The 12,107-nt window shown below is 31.6% G+C and overlaps 2 protein-coding genes across 2 annotated transcripts; one reads left to right on the forward strand and one right to left on the reverse strand.

Annotated features, from left to right (window-relative positions):
* Nucleotides 1-54: 54 nt before the first annotated feature.
* Archease (protein archease) lies at nt 55-1,189 on the reverse strand. Its single transcript, XM_085950973.1, has 3 exons — nt 1,059-1,189; nt 675-699; nt 55-484 (listed from the first exon to the last, which is right to left on the reverse strand). Exons 1-3 carry the CDS (start codon nt 1,117-1,119, stop codon nt 94-96), a joined length of 477 nt encoding a protein of 158 aa, XP_085807099.1. The 5' UTR covers nt 1,120-1,189; the 3' UTR covers nt 55-93.
* A 5,231-nt stretch (nt 1,190-6,420) lies between these two features.
* On the forward strand, nt 6,421-11,827 carry DCTN3-p24 (Dynactin 3, p24 subunit). The gene is made up of 4 exons (XM_085951086.1): nt 6,421-6,559; nt 6,682-6,897; nt 8,202-8,399; nt 10,439-11,827. The coding sequence occupies exons 1-4, from the start codon at nt 6,554-6,556 to the stop codon at nt 10,556-10,558; spliced, it is 540 nt and encodes a 179-aa protein (XP_085807212.1). The 5' UTR covers nt 6,421-6,553; the 3' UTR covers nt 10,559-11,827.
* Nucleotides 11,828-12,107: the final 280 nt, after the last annotated feature.

Below are 12,107 nucleotides of genomic sequence, written 5' to 3' on the forward strand. Positions count from 1 at the left end.
CAGGATGTGATACACAATTTCGGGATATTTAAAAAATAAAACGCAAGATTTACGGTAAAAATATTGTATTTAAAAATAAATTAAAACATAAATTTATATATCAATAATGACGAATACTTCATATGGATTATTTTGCGTTTTTTCGACGATTTGCATTGCGGAATAGGTGATCGCCTTGACTTCGGTCCCTTGGGGGTGTTTTCCTATCATGAATTCCTCCCCGTAGCATTTGCAACGGATTTTGAATTCGCTCGTGTTGAATTCTAATATTTCTAATTTGCGACAGATCATGTACGGTTCGGCGGAAAATAAAAACAGCAGTTCGTCTAAAAATCTGTAGAGGAGGCCCAGCATATCGTCCGCTTCGACTTCGATTTCTTGGCTAAGTTTTATATCAACGTATTCCAACTCTGTCATGTATCCAAACATTGCCATTCCACATTGCTCAAAAGCTTCTTCGTATGTTTCGCCCCACGAATGCAATCTGAAAAGAAAAAAAACAATACCTATAATCATTACCATCAAAATATGTAAGTAATAGGTAATCAAATGCAAGGGTTACTAGGTATGTGCATAGGTAGGTACCTTTATTATAATATCAAATAGAGAAATATACCTACATACTAAAGTCTTATTTTATTTTATGTTTTATATTTTACAAGTATTTTTCTTACTGTACGTCCGCTGTGTGGTCAAGATCTGGAATAGACAAAAAAACAATATGTATAATAAATGCATCCATAATAAACTTAAAATAAACTAATAAAATACTCAATTTTAGTAATAAAATGGAAATAAAAAATACCTACGTATCAAATCGACATTGTTTTTAAACATTGCCGATTTTGATTCTACACCAATTGGTGTTAAAATTTACCCGCCAAAAGTTGTACACACACGCCCCACACACACTGTAATGAGTATGAAGTGTGTGTGCATATACGTATTCACTTGTACAAACAATGGCGCATGCGCAATACCTGCAGAATATTGCACAAGTGATGACAAATATAAAATAATTTAAATAATAATAAATGAATAAATAGTGTTTTTCTTACACTCATAGTTGATTGGAGGAAGTCTAAAATTACTGTCAGGAATAAATTCGTTGCATGCCATTGTGAATAGATATTTTTGACAACTTGCGCAGTCCACGACAGGCAGAACAGAGAGAGACAGCTGATTAATATATTTTATGGCTGCTGCGTAGCTTTTTTTCTATCCTTTAAGAAAATATTTGGTTATATTCACAAAGGTTACTTATTATACTGTGTATACATAAAATTTTATAAACAAATGAAAAAAATAAACGGGCTTTACTTTTTACTAGGTACCTACTTTATAGAATTTAATGTCATGCGATAAATATTGTACATATGAAACAAAGTGAAATTATTTTATTAGATAGGTACCTACTATTGTTTGATGTGTGTGTTTTTTATAAATATTTACTCTACTAAAACAAGCAGCGGCTGCAAAATATTATGATAAACTTAAAAAATTGTATCTATATAGTAATAATGTAATAAGTAAATAATAATGTATAGAGGAATGTTGATGTTATCGATTTGGAATATTACGATACAGTTTAGAGTGCTTATACAATTAATAATACGAGTATAATGAAATCTTACCGAGGTACCTGGGTACGTTTTTTTGTGTTCTCCAAATAGTTTGGCTTTATAATCAAATTACTCCTATAAATACCGCTATACCTATCTATTATCTACAAAATAAACGGACGACGTGAATAATATGAGTTGCCCTCAGGTTAAGAAATGACTGTAACTTTGAAGTAGCTCCAAGAATAAACGGCTGTTTTTCTTATATTGTATATAGATACCTACAGAGATTAATTGCACATTTAATGGCAATGCATTGAGCTGTAATAAATTAGCAATCGAGTTCTGTATTATGTCTAGATCTGTCTTCTGCCTAGTGAAGCATTTTAATTAATCCTGATCTTCATTATTCAATTATTATTGATAAAACATTATAACAATCAGATAGATCCCTTCACCCTTCATATAAATGGCGATGCTCAGGGTAACTCAAAGAGATTGGACTCCTCCAGTCTTCAATCTCTTTGGGGTAACTGGTATTTTTTTAAGCCCCTACGTGAAAATATCGCTAGATAATTGTTGATCATATTATAAAGTATCTACCTACAGTTTTACTTCTTTTCAGCAGGTGCACCGAATAATGATATTTTTTTCCTTTACATACCTACATGATTGCTTGACAAACCTTATTGTAAAACAATTGTATTTTTATTATACTCGTTGCAAACGAATTGCATATTCGAGGCTCTTAAAAGTGTGAGGCCCAACCATGCAAGAACCTATCTTCGTATCCCTCGTCTGATAGGTAGGTACCTACCTACATAATTCTTTTATTCAAACTACAGCGTATTGATAACACAAATCTGCGGTATTTGTGGTCAGCGAATCTGTGGCGTTATGGCAGAAGTTGATATGTCCGTTTTACCTTAGTTTACAGGATAAGAAGTATAAACTTTGATAGGCTATTAAAAATCAGAATTAAAGGATATTCTTTCACTAATTGGTGCCTCACACATCTGGCAAGTAACTAAACAATTGCACTTTGGTATAGTTTACATGGTTAAGCTGTAAATGGTGGTTTTGTGACAAAACATGTTTTGCCACCATATGCATAGTTTCACATCTCTTATAATGATGAGAAAAAGTTTGACATATCATAAAAATTAATTATTGAATTTAAATTAAATTAGATAATTTGAAAGGAATTCAAAGTGGCAGCATAATAGTGTTATAAAAAAACAAATTTTCGAAAATTTACATTTTATTAGCATACAAAGTAGGTAATCACATAATATTTTATTATAATGTATTTAAAAAATATCGAAGTAGTCAGACATGACATTAAAATATGTAAATTTGTTGTTTTTTTTATTAAACCAAAAATTAAATATAATTATTAGTTAACATATTATTAAGAACGTATAAAATTACTCATTATTCATTCCATCGTCTTTTTCTTCGTCTTCGAATAAATCAACTTCAGGACATGTGTAGCTTGTTTTTAAGCTGTTATAAAAATAATGAAATTCTTTATTTATTAATGGCAAGAGATCAATTAAATCTTTATTTTTAAGAGGGTTAATCATAGCGCTTTTCTAAAGACCAATTCACATTAATAGGTCTGCCTCTTTTACTTCGTCGCAAATCTAATGTTCTGAATGGCTCAGACTCAACTAATGTGTACTTGAAACTCAAAACACCAAATGTTTTCTCTTACCTTATTTTCATTCAGTTGACTTTTTGGCCGTCAACATCGATAGTTTTTTTTATAAGACAAGATCGGAAAATATTTGAAAAAGCCAAGAAATCATCTTGAGTCATCTCAACTGTAAAAAAATTTTTTCCTCTCACTGTTCGACCAAATTGAAACCAGTCTCTGGAACCATAATGGGAATATCACTAAGTTCTTTGGCCCTTTCAATCCGAGAATGATCCACGTCACATTTTACACAATACTTAATAAACTATAACTTTATAAGCTTACCAAATGTTTCAATACTTTCAATGTATGATAAAAATGGAATTATATCATTTGATACATAAATAGTTGGTTTGAACGTGATTTACTTTTTATGTACTTCTACATATTTTTACCACGTCGTGATAGGACCTTTTTGGTAAAAATGGCTTCATTTAAAAGATCGGTACTGTTCGGTTATACCGGAGGCAGCGGAAAACGCATTTTGAAAATAGCCGATAAACTGGATTATTTGTTAGGTTAACCTAACCAAACCTAACCTAACCTAACCTAACCCAACCTAACCGAACCTAAACTAACCCAAACTAACAAATAATCCAGTTTATCGACTATTTTCAAAATGCGTTTTCCGCTGCCTCCGGTATAACCGAACAGTACCAAAAGATCTTTGGTAGCCTGAAGAGACTTATAACAAAATATTAGAAAAACTCAGTATATTAACACTTTCATTCTTTGTTATATTATATTCCACGACGATACAATATTTTCCTTACTTACCATAAATATGCGGAGACGACTTCTCCTTGACCTATTAAATCTCTCACACTTGTTTGGGTTCCCAAAAAGGACCTCTTTAAGTTAAACGTGACCAAGAAAGATATTTGTCTAGAGTTATTATTATTATTATAAAACTCTGGTGTTCTGATTTTCTGCTGCAAAGATTTTATCTTCTTTCTTTGTATTGTACCCTAAATCTGCCGTGATTTTATGACTATTGAAGTCTATTTCCAAAAGTTCGCGTTCTGCTTGAACTTTGCATAGTTTTAGTTTTAAGGAAAAACTATCGCATGTTTTACAAGTATCAAGCTTATGTTGCTTGAATTTGTATTCAGTTTCCTTGAAAACTATTTTGAACAAATCATAGGATCCACATTTAATATTGATATCTTGATCTTTCAATTTTTCATATGAGAATAATTCATACATTTTTTTTCATATTTAAATGACTGGGTAAATATGTTTTAGCTGTGTGTTGACGTGAATAGTGGCTCACATATTTGGGAAACTTCTGAATAAACTCTTTTATACATTGTCTTTCCGGTAACATTTTATTGAAAGGTTCGTATTTTCCACGGTTGTCACCATCAGGTATAATATTACCTGAACCTTTAACCTTCTTGAGTGCTAATTCTATTTTCCCACGAGAGATTCCATAAATGCATTGATACATTTTTTTACACACGACAATTCGACTACCGCTTGCCTGAACAAAATATGTAGCCGTAATATTACGGGAATGTTCTCCGCCATTTACAGATCTTCCTTTTCTTTCTTCTTGGCAATTGCTATTCCACTGGTGATGATCTGATTTTGTACATCCCTAGTTTTCATATAAAAACTGTCAAATATCTGATTTTGATCACGAGAAGAACACAACATATGAATTTTTTTTCTGCAACATTTATCTATTGGTTTGAATGTTTTAGCAGCGACCATATTCCCTTTCCAGTTTACATACTGCTTCCTTCGGCAATTTAATCATTGTTGCTCCTTACGCTTAATCGTTATTTTTTTTTTGACGAACCTCTAAGGAAGTTCAATCGGCTCATTATGATTCCCTTCGACCACAGTGGCAGGGATAAAAGCCGTGTTTCGCTCATCAGCAGAATCAAGTTGCATAGGTACGATGTTCTCCAATTCATTCGATGACTCTTCCTCTGAAGTTGGTAGTATGTAATCAATGTCTTCTACAGAATCCTCAGAAAAATCTATTGTTTCCTGCCAACTGCTCCCAGCATTCTCACATATGTTGTCAACTGAGGATTCATTTTGTTCTGAAATGCAAAGAAAATCACCATAATCATTCAAATAATACTTTATAAGTTTAAATAAATACTAACCACACGATTTACAATGTAAATAACGTAACAACACATACAAATAGCCATTTTTATCATTTATCTTAATACCATTTGTTCTGTTGTCAAGTGTCAAACAAAATTATTGAGTAGGTATTAATACTTTCGACCGAAGGTACTTGATGGAATTTGAATCCATTAGAATTTAAAATTATTGAGGTTATGAAGTAACAAAGTTAAAAGTAAAAGCATGCAAATAATACATTATACGTTTAAATAAATACTAACCATTCAATTTACAATGTAAATAACGTAACGACACAATAAAATAGCCATTATCATTAATTTATCTTAATATCATGTTCTGTTGCCAAGTTAGTGTCAAACAAAATTGAGGTTATGAAACAAAAAAGTTAAACGCATACAAATATATACCTTCTTTATCTAAGAAGTTCCTTTTTGCCAATTCCATTATCCAACGAGTTCGGTTTGAATACCTACATGTTGTATGTTTTAACTTCTTTACAGTGTTTTCACACAAAATAAAGCAATATTAAAGCATTGACAGCGACAACAGGTCCATTGACAACTGTGAAATGTTCACACTGATTCAAACTTTTCACAAAAAGTGCGAGTTGCCAGAAGTTGATAAGTATACATATCAGGTATTGCCGCCACATAGTATGAATAGTGATGCTGTACTTGTGTGATGCCAAAAACGATATGTAACATAACCTTTTTTGGCTTCTCATCCTTTTTAATAAATTGACACATCAAGATTGGTCACACGCTATATCTTTTGCATGGATAATGACTGACATACCAAATTTTTCCACCACATGCCGGAGAACATTTTCTATAAATTGTTGGAATAAACCCAAAATGACACAAAACGGACATATCAACTTCTGCCATAACGCCACAGACATATTCAAAATCCAATTAAACTAGACGTTATGCCTCAAAGCTCTACAATAATCAATTAGCGTACAAGAGCTTCTGTATGCGTAGCAATGGATCAGCCGCATAATTGGCACAAAAAAAATATTGTCATTGACCACAGACAATCTCCAGTATTGACTTTCGAACTGTCAAAATTTCTGACGTCAACTTAACTTCTTACTTCATCCGAATATCCGAAGACTGAAGAATTATTATTAAAAGAGCTGCACATAAGTTTTTAATTATTTATTTATTAAACACAGCATAAGTTAATGAAGGTATGTATACGCGTCCAATGTTTATATCAGTAAATAAAATATTAAATTCACTTATTCTAATAAAATTATTAATGATTGTATTTTTGTATAACCCTATGGTATAACCAATTCAATCGATTCAGATGGACGCTTATGCAGTTATTGAAAACAGAATTGAGCAGCTGGAATGTAAGCTGGGATTTCCACCTGAAGAATTGAATGAAAAAACGATTGTAGAAGATCTTTTATCGGCCGAATCTGTTTTAAATAGTGCAACTTCAGGCCGTGAAAAGATAGTGGAGATTAATAAACGTCTGGAAGAGCTAAATAGCTATTTGGATCCACAATATATTCACCAGGTACTGTATTCTGTAACTTTATTTTGTCAAATTATAGCGTAGCATATTGTGAAATGAAGGATTGAGAAATGGTCCAAATCTATTATTTTCAAAATCAAATTGATCGTCACAAAAAATATAGAATGTAATAAACAAATTAGTACTATAGAGACGGATATTCGGTCTACTACTCCACTTAACTTAATACCCCGTTTACATGTGCATGGATTTACTGCTGACAGTATGTATTATCGCGGCCATAACAAGAAAATGCACGTGTAAACATGTATTATCATACAAGTTACAAGATTGCATGCATGTATCAAAAAAGTTCGTAAGCTTCTTAATGTTCTCGCGTCAGTTAGGATTTGTTCGATATCTGCGAACCTGCTGGAAAAAAAACCAACTGCACCGCACATAGACTCATTTTGGGGTTAACCGATTATCACGAGCTGTCAAATGTTAACATATAGTGACAACATCCCGTCTTGCTTACTCTTGAATAATAAGACTGGCGAGACAGTCAACACTTTTACGTGTAAACAGTTAATATCGCCATAGTTTAAAATACACACTATTGTTGATAGTAAATCCATGCCGTGTACAGGCGCTATAATAATAACTGAAATTTTAAAGTCATGAAATATTTTTTTAAATTAAATTGGTAATATACTGTTTCAATATTTATTAAATGAGATCTGGGTTAGTGATTAATTCATTCATTTACATTTACACGAATGGTGGCAGAGTGTGGACAACAATATAGATATATCCACAAAAATAACACCGCAATCACCAACACAAAATCAACTGAAAATTGTGTATTTTAAATAATAAAGAATCTAACATTCTTAAATTTTGAATCATCATTATAACCCGGGTTCGTTCTGCTGTTGGACGAAGGCCTCCCCTAGCTCATTTCACCATTCTCGGTCTTTATGAATTTGCCTATCCAGCAGGTGTTAGGATATTCCTGTGGTCGTTTAGTGCCGCTTGGGTATCACTGTAATGACCGAGCAACATGTCTAGCGCAATGTGGCATGGGAAAGTGCATGTTAGGCACAATGCGGAAAGACCACAAAATAAAATCTTGTGTATTGTTTAGTGTTGAATAAAACAATTGTAATAGTATTTTGGTTTTGTTATTCGAAATATATACCATTATATGTCTTTTTTAATCGTGACCAGCTTTTTTGGATCACCAAGTTATCTTCTTAGTTAGTGCAAGATTACCTACTAGTTAATCTTAACTATTGTAAGGAACCACTGGTATAACTTGCATCCAAATAATGTGTTTTATATGTATATGATACATTATATTTCAGATTAATGAAGGAAAACTCAAGACTAACTATGTGATAACGAATGAACCATCCATCCGGCACTATTGCCAGTGCATGCAGCTCTGCCAGGAGAAGTCATCTGTGCTGGACTCTGAACCGATATCCAACATTGGCAATCTGACCAAAAGTCTAGAAAAGATGAAAGTTATTAATATGGAAAGCAAGGAACAGTGTGACCATGTGAGTGTCGTTTACTTTTTCTTCCAACAATCATTCTGGCGAAGACTTCTATATTCTGCGTTATTCTGACTATTCACAACAGATACTTCTTGCCTCCTGTCACGTTTGTCTTTCAGTCAGTGATGTCTCTAGCAAAATGACACCCTTTTCTTTTTCTCTCACAAGTTTTATGTAAATTCATTAGGTACCTACCGATCTGTTTTATTATTTCTTCTTGACTATCTTAAAAATGGACAAATTCAATAAAAACTTTTATAACTAATATTATGACATACGCATCATCTATAGATGATAATATGACAACATAAATCTTTCGGTGTTTGAATTTAGAACTAACCTCATCACAATATGAAATAATTACAAGATATAAAGAACTTTTTATATATAACGTTTTTAAATTTTCTGTAGAATTATTATGCTTAAACTTGTACTTGATATGAAGTAAATAAAAAACAAACAAACAAACAATTATAGAATACTGAAATGTCATTTTGACATTTCATTTTGATTTCCATAGTATTAATGCACGTATATATTTATAATTTAGTTGCTAGGACCACCCCCTTAGCAACCGATAATAGTCTTTTACTTTTTACGGATTTTTCTGAAATAACTTTCCATACAAAACAGAATCAACTGAAAATGAATTCAATTTTGCTTAAAGATGGCTAAAAGTATTAAAAGAATGCATTGGCATCGTGTCCTGATATATTCTAAAAGTTTCAAATGTCTAGCTAGTCGGGAAGTTAGTTAAAAATCGATTGCAAGATTTGTACTGGACAAACAACCACCGGACAAACAAGAATACGAGCTAATAAAAACGTTGTAAAATACTGAATGATATGCTTAATGTTACTGACGTTTAGAGCAAATAAAACCAAGTCAGCGTTGCAGGCAAAAGAATCTCATTTCCACAAAACCTACTCTCAAATTATTAACTAAGTAAGCATCTACGTAGTACCTATTATGTTTTACATATTGTTAATATAAATTGTACAGATTTGTTTATTACTCTATAGTTATTTCAGTGTAGTTTTCATAATGGTCAGCGGCGATTTAAAAAAAGGCTTTGAAACAGTTCGAAGTTCAGTTCAGTTAAAGAAGCGTATTTCTCACAAATTAAGTATGACATATTTCCAAAAGCATAACAAAATCCTTGCAACAAGCCCTCCTCAAGAGCCGATTTTAGTGAGTAATGTTTTACCAAGTGCATAGCCAACACGCAAGTGTTGCCATAATATAATCTATAAAAACATCGCTTGTAAAATTATAACATTGGAATAAATATTCGATATCTGGCAACACTACGACACGCACACAGTCGCACATATTTTCGAATAACCCAGGAAAGGGTCGCGGGGGAAACGTGAAGGGGGCGAAGCAAGTGCGTGAAAAAGTTCGTCATGTTTTGAAGGACAAACACTTGCAATAGCTCTATCTATATTTTTCTATAATCTAAGCCTTGCAACTAATATTACAGGGGTCCATAACATATCCACTCAAGATAAACATAGTCCGGATAATCGAAAACTCGTACAATTATTTTTACTACAATTTTTAAAAAAATATTGCATATTTTTCTTAATCATACATTATAATCTTACGAAACTGATCGAGGTTTTACTGCAGTGGCTAAGGGTGGAGGTAGCCTGTGGAGATCCTACGTAAATACTGAGCACTAAACTTTCTGAATCATACTTGTTTGTTTTCATTCAACTAAAAATACAAATTGCAGATGGTATTGGTTAGTTTTTAAAATTGAAATAAACCCTGCCTAGTAGAGGTACGCTGTGAAGATTCGACAAAAGTAATGCAGACTTTGTTAGTCATGCTGATGTATTTCTTTTCATTGAACTATACATAATGGTAAAATTTAATTAAACCACAATAAATAAAAAATATTCTTCTATTTATTATGGTTTGCAGGGTTTAATAATTGAATTTTAAAAACTAACCATCACGTATGACTGACAAAGTTTAGTGTGCACTATTTATGGCCACTGTTATTAATAATTATAGAGTTATATAATTTGTTTCAGGTGGAGAAATGCGTCCAACAGGCAATGGAGACGTATAATCAGGTTTCAATGTCAGTTATGGAAAATTTGGCGGCCATCAGTAAAAAAATTGATGTCTTGGAAAAATCATCAACAAAATGAAATCAATATATCGATAACAGTACTTATAATTTTATTTTACCACTCTTTCTGTTGCTTCAAATGAAATATTATTCCACAGCTTTATAATTTCCCTTTCTAATCAAAGCATTTATATTTTAATAATAATCAATAAAAAATATATAAACACTATTTTTAATACTCAAAGTATACTATTTTCAATATAAATGAATCCTTCAATTTGCGATTTATTTTGAAATAATGCATATATATTATAATACATGGCAATTTTTGTTGTTTGACTATCTGTTGAATGTTCAACAAGAAATCGAAAAGAATGTTCGCACGTATCATTTAAGTTGAATCGATAGTTGTAATTAACACGGCGTCAAATGAAACAAACAATTTTTACATATCGATGCGGTTTGTTTTCACCTTGGTTACTCATGGCAACTTGCTCGGCAACCTATTGAGTCGAATGATGATTTACCATTGAATCGACAAAAGTAGAAAAAAATCTCAATTTTGTTCAATTAAACTTGCAAATTGATCAACTTTGTTGAAATATGGTTCCCACTTATGTTCATTCAACATACAGTTGAATGACAAAAATTTCCACGTGGAAACGCAACACAAAATAGACAGCTATGTATTTCTTTAATTAAACTAATAACGTAATGTATACATAATGTCTTCGTTCAAAATTCTATATACTTGCGTAATAATTCACAAGATATAAGAATGTAACATTCTTGATTACTATATAATTTGGAAACACCTCAAATACTAGAAAAAAATCATTATCGAACTATGGTCCCGGACAGGACTCACACCTGCAGTTGTTGGATTTCGGCCATTGTGCTTAACGAATTTAGCCACCTGACGATTAAACTAACAAATTAATAGTTGTGAAACTGAAGCTTTTCCAATTTCGATTTTTTGATTCAAATTATAAAAATCGATAGCCAATATTAATAGATATATTTCTTTGGTGTTTCCACATTATGTATGATTGATTATCCAGATAGGAAAACAGGAAATATTTAATAATTAATCAAGAATTTCTGTATTTGCAGTTGAGTAAGATTTTTTTACTAATTCATTGATAGAATCTCGGAATTTTAGCAACAACTTAGAAAGCTGTGATTTTATTTACCAAAATGTAATTGCCTCCATATTTAAGATCTGTTCATTCATTCAATGTAGTTAGGGAGATTTGTAAAATTACATAAATTTTGTTGAAATATTTAATAACTGTAAAACATATTCAAATACAACATAAACATTATTATTTATTAAAAACGTTTTTCTATTTAAATTGTTTTATTATTATTGACCTTATTTTAATCAGCTATGGGTACCTACCAAGGCCTGAATAAAAATGAACCATAAGTGCGAATGAGAAAGCATTCTTATATCTCCGCAATATGCGTTAAAGTAAGATAGAATTAAATATTTTTTGAAAACATCACCGGTTGCTGAAACCATTGCTGAAATTTATTGGTGTTAAATTTAAAATTAGTGGTAATTATTTTTAGTTAATTTAGTAGAAAATATGGTTAACTATTCAATTTTCAATTTTTTTTTTTTT

This window comes from Rhyacophila brunnea, unplaced genomic scaffold (genome assembly GCF_057557595.1).
Source record: "Rhyacophila brunnea isolate RB1 unplaced genomic scaffold, BYU_Rbru_1.0 scaffold_24, whole genome shotgun sequence".
Lineage (NCBI taxonomy): Eukaryota > Metazoa > Arthropoda > Insecta > Trichoptera > Rhyacophilidae > Rhyacophila > Rhyacophila brunnea.

Coding starts and splice junctions, on each gene's coding strand:
- DCTN3-p24 (XM_085951086.1), top strand. Junction 6,898..8,201: donor ATCCACAATATATTCACCAG/GTACTGTATTCT, acceptor ATTATATTTCAG/ATTAATGAAGGAAAACTCAA. Junction 8,400..10,438: donor GCAAGGAACAGTGTGACCAT/GTGAGTGTCGTT, acceptor AATTTGTTTCAG/GTGGAGAAATGCGTCCAACA.
- Archease (XM_085950973.1), bottom strand. CDS start 1,119: ATGGCATGCAACGAATTTATTCCTGACAGTAATTTTAGACTTCCTCCA. Junction 700..1,058: donor TCCTCCAATCAACTATGAGT/GTAAGAAAAACA, acceptor TGTCTATTCCAG/ATCTTGACCACACAGCGGAC. Junction 485..674: donor GACCACACAGCGGACGTACA/GTAAGAAAAATA, acceptor TTTTCTTTTCAG/ATTGCATTCGTGGGGCGAAA.